Below are 13,336 nucleotides of genomic sequence, written 5' to 3'. Positions count from 1 at the left end.
CAGGAATTATGGATACTTTAAAAGGTACTACCCACATTAAAAAGTCAGTTACACAGCAAACCTTTTCACTCATATGAGGACATTGTGACCACCTGCTTCCCCCTCTTCAAAGGTCCATGAATACCATAGTTAGTGGAGCAACCATTTTTATGGCTGTAGGACATACTGTGCACAGAATATGCTTCGGCTAAAATGAGAAGGTAAATACCACAAAAAAAATCAAAATATTTTCACTAGGGTACAGTTATTAGCTTTTAATATTATTAAAAATTTACACAGGAATAGAGACCCAAATTCTCTCTCATCAATTAGGAAAACAATGCAACAACTTAATGAAGTTCAGAGACTGCAACACACTGTATTTCTCTGTAAAAGCAATACACTAGCAAGCCTGAAATCAAGTGAACTAGAACAATTCAGATGAGGCCATTTTATTCAAACTCAAATTCTTACTTTGATCCTTGACTGGACTATGGTCAATGTGCTTTGGCTTCCAATATAACCAAAGGAGTGAATCACGCAGAAAAGTGGCAAACACTGACAAGATTACACTAGTCCAAGTTGCTTCATTTTAACAGCAGCATGTCAATGATTGCTCATGAGTAAGAAACACACTTCTTGCAAGATTACTCTACTGATCACTAGTGTTTGTGTGATAGTGAAGTCTTAGCATCCCTGGTCTACGTGCCATAAAATACTAGGGATGGTCATGTAAATATCATGTCTGAGTAGTGTATTTGGCTGTTTGCAGTCACAAGGGATGTTCTCTGCATCTTCATGGAACTATTTTGAGAGCGTAACTAGTTGGCTATAGAAAAAGATGGATTACAATATCTAATCCCAGTAAACCCAACCAAAGACATATTCATCATCAATACAGATCAGCACTTTAAGGTCTAGTTAGTGCTTAGCTCTGTATTTCATGAAACTCTTGCCTTGGTTTTAGATAGTCAATTATCATTTCAATTAACAGATACAAATTAGGGCCCAAATATATGGATAAAATCCTTTTTCTTCTAACTTAAGCCATAAAATAAGAGGCAAAACTTTCAGAGCATCTACATTTTAAAGGTATCACAAAAATCAGCATAACCATTAACTAAAGTGGGGCCAGTTTTCAAACCCAGGTGACCCAAAATTAGCCAATGCCAAAGGCACATACATGGATTTGGCCTGATTGAACAACTGGACACTGAATTCTGAGGGAGAAGTCCTCATCCCTCTCAGCCAACAGCTGCTCTCAGGGGACAGGGCCAAACTCTCCTCCAAATGACTCACATGGGTTGCTCCACAAACCTATTCCATTTGCATCCTGATTTTACCATCTGGTAGGATCTGGTGTTTAATTACCTACAAAACTTGTGACTGGTCTACTGAAACACAGATGGAATTTAAAGCTAGAAAACTGAGAATCCAGATTTTTTCCTGCTCTCTACTGCTATAAACCCACACTAGTCCTACTGCAAATAGCTTTGGTCCAGGGAAGGATTTGCAGAGATGTTCTGCTCAGGGCTTACAAACGGAATGTTTGAAAAGCAGGATTTTGGTTCAGCAAGTTAAAGTTGCAGCCACATCCCAAACCTCACTTCCTCAGCAACTGATTCTGAGCCCTATGGAGGTATCACCTCACAGCAGACTCCTAACTCACTCATTTCTCCTTGTCCGTGCAGCTCTGTAACTTCTCCTTTGCCTGGCTGCTTTGTACAACCCACAAGATCACATACTAATTGATGATGATAATTAAGGTTTGCTCAATTCCACAGTAAATTTAAATCCAAGTGTACCTTAAGATATCTTAAAGTGAGTGCAAAATGGAAATTTACACATTTAAGGCTGATTTCACGAGCTTGTCAGTAACTGAGCCAGCTGGGTAAGTTACTCCTTTTTCCATGAAGCAAAGACAATTTGTTCACTCCTATTAACTTAAAGGGCAGTTTATATCCTGAGCACTCTATGACAGCACTAAGAGAGTTAAATTTTATGGCAGATTTATCAGGGCAACATTACAAAAACGGTAAGATGGAAACCAAAGGGTAAAACAAGAAATGAACTACATGATTCTTATTTCACTTACAACTTCAAAATTTCATACTGTAGGTTAAAATACAGTAACTAGTTACCATTTAAGATAATTAAGCTAGTTCTACTTAAAACAAATTGCTAAAGTATTGACATTATTATAAGCCATAGAGCTTATACTCAACATTTCTAGGTGAAAACTGCATCCATTTTGTCCATGCTGTAAGTTTCAAAACTTTGTGAGCTTTTCTGAATGTTTTTGCAGTACATAAACCTTCAAAGAAAAAAGTTAACAGGGCAATACACAATATACTAACAAACAGCATTTAAGCTAACTGGAGAGTGTGTGAGTTGCTCTCTTGCACAGGGTGTTGCTTTTGCATTGTTTTCTACATTTAGTCACCAGTGCAAAGTGTCAATTTGTTGCAAGACACAAGTATTGCTCAAATAAAGTGCACATCTGACAGAAGGGTAATAAATACTTTAACATATCAGGTAGGAATGCAATGCTGATGTAGCACACTGGTGTCAATTAAGGGAAGTCAACTTTAGGACTAGACATGCAAAACATCTTGGGCTTCATTACAGCTGAACATGTCTAGCTGACTTTTAACCATGTGCCTGCTGCTTTGGATTTGCTTTCTGGAATTAGTACTGATGTTTACTGCTCTATGTTAGTCAAACACACAACAATCAACACCAAGAAAAAATACCTCACTTACTCTATTTGCGCCCCATGAGCCACAAGGGCACTTATGGAATCCATACTACCAGACCGTGCTGCTTTATGAATTGGAGTTTCACCAACATAATCCTGCAAAGACAAACTGCATTTTGTCAAGCATAATCTTTCTTCAGAATCAGAGTCTCATCATTACATTACTCACTCAAATTAAGAAAGCACATAGAGAAAAGCACATAATTAGCCAGCAAATACATCAGGGACTTTATCATTGCTTTCGAGGCTGCAGTAGGCAGATGTGTACATAAGGCATAGGTAGAAATGTTAGGTATAGAAACAATCTAAGGGCATTTAACTCACAAGGTAAGCTGTATCCAGTTAGCAGTGATATTCAGCTAACCCCCACAACGTGTACCCCTGTAACAAGTGGCTTCAGCACCTTCACTCCCCAGTGCCTTGGGTTCCCATGATGCTGGGCTGAGCCAGCCCCCCTGGACCCAGCAGCAGCACAGCTGAGTGTGTGGGACTGACACGTCTGGCACACCCAGGCAGTCCTGTGCTGCCCCTCAGCCAGCAGGTAAGCAGTATGGAAGCACCACTCACCTGTAGCAGAAGCACTCACAGAGCAGGTCTATCCCAAGACATACACATTGACTCACATCCTATATACCTCTCCTTTCTGATTTTCTTTGGCCATTCACATTCCATGACTATTAACCAGCACATCCCATCATTTCTTCCTCCCTGTAATACTGGGAGTAGTGTACTGATTTTCAGCTCCTCCCTCCCAACTCTCTTCACAGGTAACAGGGAGAATCTACAGTAGCTTTACCAGTACAAGGGGTAAATTACACACACCATCATCTACAGGCTGCAGAGGAAATTCAGTGCTTGCAACAAACCATCAGTGTTAAGAACCACAGAGAATAATCTGTAATGAAATGCTGCCTTGAAATAGTAGGTGTTGTTACTGGTTTGTTGTGTGATTTAATCTCACAGTCCTCAATGCTTCCAGTGAATAGTAAGGGGCTCTTTTGCTTCCTTCCCCATCCTCCTTCTTTCCCTCCAAGCTTTTGATGGACTTCACTGCTCTGCTCCACGGGGATCAAACATGCTCTGACTGTATGTACCTCATTTTTGCTTCCCTGTTCCTTCCATTACAATACCAATTAGCTATTAAGTGAACACAGCACCTCTGCTGACTCACCAGTCCTCACACGCAGCACTTTCCATGCCTAACTCCACAGCACTGGTTAAACTTCATCCCTGTCTGAAATGTCAGCCCACTTGGAACATGATCATACTATCACCTTGATAGGCAGAAGGCACCAAGTACTTTAAATTGCCTCCCAAGCCAATGAGAAATTTAACCCCATCTTTTAGACCATGTAAATACAACTTGAAAAGGAATTTTTGGGTTCTGCTCTCAGTTTTCTACTTGCCAATTTTATTTCAGGACAGAATATTTAGACAATGAGTTACAAACTCACTGGGAGTAAGCCAATTTACCAATGCCTAAGACATATATTCAGCCCCAGAGTAAACTGCATAGCACACCAAGCAGGGAATGATAACGATAACAAAGTTTGCTTTCTTATAAACTGTGGAAAATTGCTGAGAATGACAGAGTTTTGAGACAGACAAGAGCAGCAAATTCCTCAGAGTCCTCAGCAATTAGCAAGAGCCACACAGCCCCTCTCCAGAGTGGCTGCCTGCAGCTGATGGATAGAAGACTGCTCTCCAGGGCAGTTTATGTAACCTCTATTTATAACTCCTCTTCAAGTAACAGGAAGACAGAGAAGTCTAACAGAGGACACAATTTGATTAACTAGCATACCTAGAAATTAATTTGACACTAATTTATCCCAGAAAATCCTCTTCGTAGTGTGATCAATTTTCCAATCATGGAAGCTGCCTTTGATCCATCATTCTGTGATGGTTTCCCCCCCTCATTCTGCCTTTTGTTAAAGAGGTAGAAGCACAGAAAAGAAAGCAATTTGCCTCTTTGGCTCAGTATTAGTATTTACAAGCCCAGCCCTAACTCCAAAGATCATCACTCGATATAAAGTTCAGCTTATGGCAAGTTAGCCCAACCAGCCAAGCATGTGAGAGAGATGACCATGACCTCTACCAGCCCCACACACCTAGCACACTGCCCACAGTGATGTGCTGGAAGGATCTAGAGAGCTGAATTATTGATCACTGCTGTGGGGAAACACCAAAGGGATGAGCAAAGACCTTTGCAGAGGACTCCGCAGCACTGCACTGCAAGAATGAGCTAAACCCACAGCAGCTAACAACTCCCATCACCAACCAGGCAGAGATGAGTACCTCAGAAGAGAATATATGTCTTGGGAAGGGCTGTTCGCAACCACTGGCCCAGAAAAGTCTGTGCCTAAAGCTAAGGAACTGAGAAATTGTTGTTGAAAATGCCAGAACACACAGATTTGGGTTTTGATAACACTGCTTTTAATTACAGCACCGAAATTTCAGTCATCAGGACTATCATCTTCCTCTGAAATTCTCCTAAGGGGCTAAATCTATTTACACTGAGTTTCTGAAATACTCTCCTAGCTCTACTAAGAAATTCTGGATTATGAGGGAAAAGAATTAGAACCCACTGAAAAAATAGCTTTTAAGTTTACTTATCTTTCAACATACCCAAACTCACACATGCAGAGGAAGAAAGAAGTACTCCAGGTGATCCTCAGAACAGTTCTGGTTTGATTCAACAACTGGAATGGATGTGACCAAGGAGGAAAAGCAAAGTAACAGAGTTTTTCCCAAGAAGCCTCTGAGAGCAGCCCAGGGTCTAGATTGCTAGCACATTTTCAGCATATGACATCTCTCCCCCATCTCTTTTTGGCTACATGGAGCAAATGTGACTTGACTTTGAGGGGCTCTACAAATTCCTAATTATCCTTGACAATACCCAATTATCTTTTAAAGTGTCCACACTTCTGATATGTGCTTTGGTCTGATATAATCCCTCCTGTAGTAACACCCCAGGAAGGGAAGCATTGATGACCTCACTGGCCTTTCACACCTAGAGTAGAACTTGTCAGGGTCCCACTCACCCTTCTGGTGGAACACAGCCCCAGCTGGGTGACTCGGGCCACAACCCAAAAGTTGCATTACAGATGAGCAGAAGTGCCAATTAAAGAGTCATAGAACAGTTTGGGTTGGAAGGGACCATGAAGATCACCTCGTTCCAACTCCCCTGCCATGAGCAGGGACATCTTCCACTAGCACAGGTCACTCCCAAGCCCCATCCAACCTGGCCTGGAACACTTCCAGGGATGGAGCATCTATTACCTCCCTGGGCAACCTGTGCCAGTGTGTCACCACCCTCACAGGGAAAAACTTCTTCCTAACATCTAAACCTAAACCTTTCAGTTTGAAGATGTTGCCCTTGTCCTACCACTACAGTTCCCAATGAGACCCAATCTGACCCAGAACCAGAAGAACTGAAGATTTAAGTAGGAATGCTGAAGGATTAACACATCAGACTGCGTTTTGTACTTTCTTCTTACCCATATCAATATTTCTGTGGGTAGAATTATTTATTTTGGTGCTTTCCAATGTGACATGCACTGCACGACGCAAACCTTGATCCAGTCTGTGTCCCTGCACTCTGATGTGAGACACTGCCCCAGCCAAAACTCCTGAAAATCCACAAGGCTAAATGAGCTTCTGCTCCTTCCCTACAAGGAAAGCTTACTCCTGAGCAATGTTGCTCCTTGAATCTGCTGATGAACAGTTTAAAGACAGCTACCTTAAGAAGAAAGGGCAAAACAAAATCCTCTCTCCTGCTCAGGGAGTTTCATTCATTAAGTTTCATTAATTTAGCATTCAAGGTAACACATTTACTTGTTTCTGTGGCAGCTTTGTGCACCTTGCTCCTGAAGAAATGACAAAGTCATGAGGCATCATACACAGACTTCATTTTTGCAACTCACTGCCAAGCACCTTCCTCCTTCCCTTAGGAGCACAGCTATCCTTATGGAAAGACAGGGGCAGTCTTCCCTAGCTTGGGGTCTTGACTAGATAACCTCTGACTTCTGCTTCATTTTCTGGGTAAGTATCTAGCTTCCTTCCTTAGGCTTTTTCATTTACGTGGCTGAAGAGGCTTTTGCTTTTTTGGCTTTAATCAGCAAATCTCTCTCGGCTTGATTAATCAGTTTGTGTTTCCTCACTATGCTGCTTAGCCTCAGAAGACATTTCCTCCACTGATTAAATACTCTCTGCTTCTTCCCAGACCTTGTTTACATGTGGTTATTTTTCCAGTTCAGTCTAAACCCATTTTGTACTCTATTTTCCCTCTTTCTGTGTTTTGGGATCCAAACTTCTGTGGGCTTGAGGATTTTACAGTTAAACTCAGAGCAAACTTCCCACTTTGTCCTCCAAGTGCCTTCCTGGTACCTTTGCAGCCCTTGTATCTGCCAAAGTGACCTACCTGCAGGTGTTTACATTCACACACTTACACTGGAAGCTTTCAGCTACGTGTACTGTTTTGGCTGGGACAGAGTTACTTTTCTCCACAGCAGCTGGTAGGGTGGTTTGGACTGCTTAGCAACCCAATGTCTCAGCTAGGGGTGGGCTGGGAGGTGGCACAGATGGGACCATTGACCCAAACTGACCAAAGGATTATCCCAGACCATATGACATCCTGCTCAGCAGCAAAAGCTGGGGCAGGGGTGGGGGGGGAGGTTTGCCAGAGTTAGTGTTATGTGACTGCAATGTTTTAGTGTGGGGTTTTAAATGTCTTGTTAACACTTGATTTTGATTTGTTTTTCTGTTTCATTTTTCAACTGTCTTTACCTCAACCCACAAGTTCTCACTTGTCCCTTCCAATTCTCCCCCTCAATTCCCTGGGTGGGGGAAACAAGGAAACAGCTCTGTGGTGCTTAGGTATCTGCTGGGGTTAAACCTCCACATTATGTGAGTACACGTCAAATAATTCTAGTGTAGGTATCTAAGACACAGAAACACTATCTCACTTGACAGGAAATATGAATAATCTAACTCCACTCCTTCACTCAGCTAACTGAATTTCAAGCTCTATCAGATCATGACACCTCCAAAAGCTATTCAGATTCTCAGAACCTTCTTAGACCCTTAGATTCTCAGACCCTTTCTGAAGCTCAGACGTAGAAACTGAAGAACACTGAACAGAAATGGAAGAACACTGAATACTTTTCCTCATTCTCTGCTAGGAACACTTTGAATTCATGATTGATTCTCCTTCTGAATTTGGAGTGCAAACGAGAACTGATGGAATATTCTTATCTGGATTTAGTCCACGTCGTTGTTTAAAATACAGGACTAAAACATACCAAAGGAATGAGTGTTTTCTTCCTCCCCACCAGGGATAGATTAGTGTGTTTACACTTCTGGCTCGTATGAGCAGTCTAACCCTAAACCTATCTGCCATCACTGCCATGTGACAGTAAGTGGCTGTGTGGAAAGCAAGTTGCATCACCTGCAAGAATGCAGCACTTCCTATCCCTTCTCTTCCAAACAGGCCACACAACTTTCTCTGTCCAATCAACACAGGCAACATACAATAGAAGTGTTGAACAGGCTGAGGCTAGAGGGAAAAGACACTTTAATGAAGTTAGTAGTCTTCTTAATTGAAAAGTACTCATGATAATCTGATGTTAGTACGTACAACAGCACAGAATCATCTGTGTTGTGACAAGGATAAAACATCAGGGAAAAAACTGTCAGGAGAAGCAGCAGCGTAACTGCTTTGCAGTGTTACAGGGAACTAGAGCAGGCAGGTAGCCAAAGGCAGGCCTGGAGTCACATTAGGAGCTATTAGCAGGCACTGCCCACTGCAGGAAAAAAAACAGGAACAAAAACACAGTGGGACATTCTCAAGTCTCCACTGCTGGGTACAGTACTGCCTGGCACTTCAGCTTTCCTCCTGGGCATTTATGATGACCGGGGAGGGGAAGAACTGCCTACTGACCATAGAGATGGTTCTAGCCAGCACACACAGTTCTACAAGAGGGCTGGGCACCACAGGATATACTCACAGAACTTATCTGGGGAGCAAAGTACACTTGGGACAAGCAGTTTGCAGTGCCTGTCCTTCATTGCTGCTGCCCAAGAAGTGTCTTGGACAACTACCACCAGCAACAAGACAGTCACTTAAGTCCTCCTAACCTTCAGGGCAGGCAGCAGGGGCTGCAATACAATACCTCAGGGCAGAGAGCAGAGAGCATGCATGCCAGTCCTACTGAGTACCGGAGGTGTACGTTAAAACTCCTTTTCAGAAGCTATCCTTCTCCTCTTTCCAGCAGTGATGGGTTAGTCTGTAGCCAATGACCAGGAGGAGTCAGTTTGGAAGGAAAGTTTTACTACTTTAAGTATCAAGTATTCCCAGATCTCTTTCTCAGCATGTGTTTTGTATCCAGTGTCCATGGAACACTTGTCCTCACACAAGCATTAGCCAGTGACTATGTCTGTTTGGAGTACAGCATCAGTCAGCGAGCTGGAAGGAATAAACAAAATACACATCAGGAAATAGTGCTCCAAAAGCTCAAAAAGTGTGTGTGGAAGCCCTAGATGATCACCTGAAAGTGCTTGCAAGTTAAATACGGAAGCAAAGATCATTCAAGGAGTTCAAATCAAACAGGAGCAGTGGGATCGGACTGCAACTCAACAAGCAGCTGAAGGAACTGGGAGAGCAAAGCATGCACTGTGCTCTACATAGCCATGTATGAGACACTCCAAATAGCTGTGGGATGAGTTTGCTGCTAAAGGTATCCCAGGGCTCACTGCCTAGGCTTCAGTGCTCATGACTGTGAAACTAGTGTGACTGACCAGCTGCATCCTAACAAAGATACTAAGAGACTTCTTTTGTTCCTACTGTCATTTTGATTAACCAGAGAGCACTCACTTTATCACCAAACTGAGCCTGAAATATCTCTTCTTGTGTGCTCCATCAGTGTTTTGTGGGGGCAAAAACCAGTTACTACATTCAAGTCTAACTTGAGCCTACCCAAGGCACCCACAGGGTCAACTCTCAGTGCCATCTCTTAGTGTCCTTGGCCTGTCAATACCTAAGTCTGCCCGTAGGAGTCTATAGGTTACTACCAGCCCTACCTGAAAGCTTGAGAACCACACAGAATCATCAGGGTTGGAGGAGACCTCTAAGATCATCCAGTCCAACCATTAACCTGTCACTGCTGGAACCCCTAAACCCTAATCCATATCCTCCAGTGCCGGATCCAGACACCTCAAACACCTTTCTCCTGTGGAGGCCCAGGAGGTGACAAGCCAATATCTAGACTCCTGAGTCACTAGCTAGCCTTGACGACTTCAAGCTGGAATGAGTTTCCTGCCCACTTTTAACTGCATATTATATTGCTTCTGCTTTCTTTTAGCCATCTGCATGTTACCCTCAGCCTATGGAGACACCTCTCCACATTCTTCTCCTCTTCTTCTGGGGGCTAGCTGCTACTTTCTTCTTTGCTACAACCTCCCTCACTACATGTGACTGGGTTTTTTTCCCCCCATCATGTTCCAGGATAGCAAGCTTGTTCTTCCATTTCAACCTCACTGGTCAGTTCTTCTCGTTATCCTCATAGCTGGAAACTTTCATTCTTCTCATTCATTCATTTTCATTCATTCTTCTCTTCTCATTTAGCAGCTATTTGTACACCTTTATTCTGTGCATGCCATGTTTCCTCTCTAATCACCGTTTCTTTACATTCTTACCTGGTCTCCAGATGCATTTATAGTTCTTGCATTTTCTCTTCTGAAGGTTCTACCACTAGGCAGCAATAACTTATTGCATAAGTGACTTTTGTCAGGTACCAAGGAGAAGATGCGATCTATAGCCTCTGCATCCACTTCATTGCCTCTACAATGCTCCTGGTGTCTCACAGCTGTTCTCAATGCACCAGCCTTCTTTTCTGAAAACTCAACACAAACTTCCCCATTTCTTATTTTTTGCACAGCTTGAAAAAAGAAAGAACCAAAACTCTAGAAATGCAAATGCTTTAAGTTCTTCAGCAGACTTAGATTAACTCTACTGCACATCAAACACAGTCTGGCCATGAGGCACGTTAAGAGGAGTATGATGCAAGATTTAACAGACCAGACATTTCAGGGATGCTGTGCTATGCCACAGCTCTTAGTAACAGCATATGCTGTAGGATTAATTACTCTCATAGAATGCAATGATAAGCACTTTGGGGTACTGTTAGAAAGGCATATGTTATGTATGCCCAGTATACATAATAAACTCATTCCAGTACCCCAAACATTTTCCTTCAAAAGCATAGTAGCTTTAAGCACTTTGTTTTGTTACTGTACCAGAGTACAACAGTTCTTTATGGGAGTTTTGCTAGATTAATGCACTCTGCTACCAAATAAATTACAGGCTCAAAGCAGAAGTAATGAAATCAAAATTAAATCACCCTTGGTGCTTTGTTACTGAAGTACTGATCTGTGTTCAGAAAGTTACTAGGAAATATTTGGGAATAATCTAAAAGGGAAAACAGTATAAAACCAGATGAACCTAAAAACAAACCATGGCAGACCTTACCAGTGAGATGCATAACTAAATAATCATGAAGCACCACAGAGGTCTCATGGTTCTGTAGGTAGTGGTGAATTTTTCCATTCTTACCACAGTTAATCTGTTCCTCACTAGACCTTCCCCCCCCCCCAAAGCACTAAAGTTATCAGGGAATTTACTAATGCTGCAGCACTAAAGCAGCATAACCCATTTGGTTCAAGAAGCAGCCAGATGTCAGTTCCTAAAAGAAATGTCCTCCAACCCCCTAGAGGCTTAAAGGGCATTTATTAGTCCTATCTCTACTGTAATGTAAAAGGTCTGTAACTAGTAATTAAGTCATTAGACTTCAGCTGATGTTAAAAATAAAGTAACTGTATTTAAATGTTAGGCTCATACATGTCATCAAAAGGGATCAAGACACTCCTCCCAAAACCACAGGCACACATGAGAGATAGGTGAGTCCATACCTGTTTGTTTATGTTGGCCCCCACTTGGATCAACCAATTCAGGCACTGTGGATGTCCTCCAAAAGCAGCAATGTGGGCTGGTGTTTGGGCAAAACGTGTTGTACTGGCATTTACAGAAGCTCCAGCTCTTACTAACTGCATTAGGCACTCCAGCTTTAAAGACAGGAGGGAATAAAACCAAAGACATTACACAGGTTTGCTGTGACAATCAGCATGTGCTAGATAAAGAAATAAACACGTACATACATCAAACCTAGAAAAGATAAACTTAGTAAGACTACACAGGTGCAAAACAAGGAGGAATATGAACCTCAGGGTGTTCCCCTCCTCCTTCACTCCTCCCTCCTTCAGCTGTAGACTACACCTGGGATGTACTTAATTCTCACCTCCAAAACTGAATCCCACAGTTCATAGAACCAGTAGATTTATTTTTGGGAAAAGGGGAAAAGAGGAAATAAATACTCCAGACCTAACCGCAAGAGCCAGTGTGTTCACTCTTGTTAAGGAGAAAAAAGAGCAGGAAAAACTCTACAAAACAGAGCTCTGATCCAGCAAAGTTGCAAACATGATCCTAAGCAGATACTGGGAGATAACATTTGCCAAAACAAGAGCGTTGTTAGGAGATACACAGATACACCCTCAGCACAGTATGGAGAAAGGCAAACCAGAGAAACACTTACAAATGTTTTTCTGGAAGACAGAATATCAGTAATGAAAACTTACACTGTTAACAACATGCTGAACCTATAAAAGGAGTCAATTCCTTCCACCATTTCCCTCTTGTCACAGATGAGGAGCTGTTACAAACAAAATGGGTTGCAGTGGTGGCAACACAAAAGGAGTAAAAGCTCTGTTTTAAAACATGGCAGTGTTTTGCCCCACTATATTCTGACTTCTGTTTTCCCAACACACTAACCACAAGTGTCAGATAACCAGATACTATTTTTAAATGTTCGTAACATCTCCTCTGTAGAAACTAGGCAAACCACAGCCAGGATGACCTCAGCTTTCAAAAACAGGCAAAAAACCCCCAGTCCTTTCCTGTCACACAGCAACATTGTCTTGCTGACAGGAAAAGGAATGCTCTATGCTAAATAAACAGTTTAGTCTAGGCATCTATTTATTGTGGTTAGAAAACAAACATCACTGCACACACATGGGACAGCAGGACAAAAGGAGCCCCACGTGGCTCAGGGCATTGGGTCAGATGAACCGAAGATCTGTGGGTCTCAGACTCTCACAGTTGAAGACAACGTCAGCCACAGCTGTGGAATGGTCCCACAGCTGTGCACTGCTCTGGTCATGAAGGAACAATGTCATGTCATGCCATCTTGGCCTGGCTCCAGCAGAGTGTGGCAGCAGCACTAGGGCAGTGCTCATCCCCCTGCACTGGGCACTGGGGAGGTCCCAGCTCAGTACTGTGCTCAGCTTTGGGCACTCACTGCCCAAAGGCCATTGAGGCACTGTAGAGAGTCCAGCCAAGGGCAACAAGGGCACCAAAGGGCTGGAAAACATGTGAGATGAGGAAGGGCTGAGGGAGCTGAGCTTGGTTAGCCTGGAGAAGAGGCTCAGGGGTGACCTCCTGGCTCTCTGCAACTCCCTGCCAGGGCTGGAGAGAGGTGGGGGATGTGTGTC

The 13,336-nt window shown here is 42.8% G+C and overlaps 1 protein-coding gene across 1 annotated transcript in view; it reads right to left on the bottom strand.

The window, feature by feature from the left end:
- Positions 1 to 11,860, bottom strand: part of ANKRD10 (ankyrin repeat domain 10) — a 32,880-nt gene extending 21,020 nt beyond the window's left edge. The window contains 2 exon segments of the mRNA XM_009071695.1: positions 2,742 to 2,833; positions 11,702 to 11,860. Coding sequence (XP_009069943.1) covers positions 2,742 to 2,833; positions 11,702 to 11,842 — 233 coding nt within the window. The 5' untranslated portion in view covers positions 11,843 to 11,860.
- Positions 11,861 to 13,336: the final 1,476 nt, after the last annotated feature.

The sequence above is a fragment of the Acanthisitta chloris genome, unplaced genomic scaffold (assembly GCF_000695815.1).
Source record: "Acanthisitta chloris isolate BGI_N310 unplaced genomic scaffold, ASM69581v1 scaffold9310, whole genome shotgun sequence".
Lineage (NCBI taxonomy): Eukaryota > Metazoa > Chordata > Aves > Passeriformes > Acanthisittidae > Acanthisitta > Acanthisitta chloris.
This window is presented reverse-complemented; position numbering and strand designations above follow the sequence as displayed.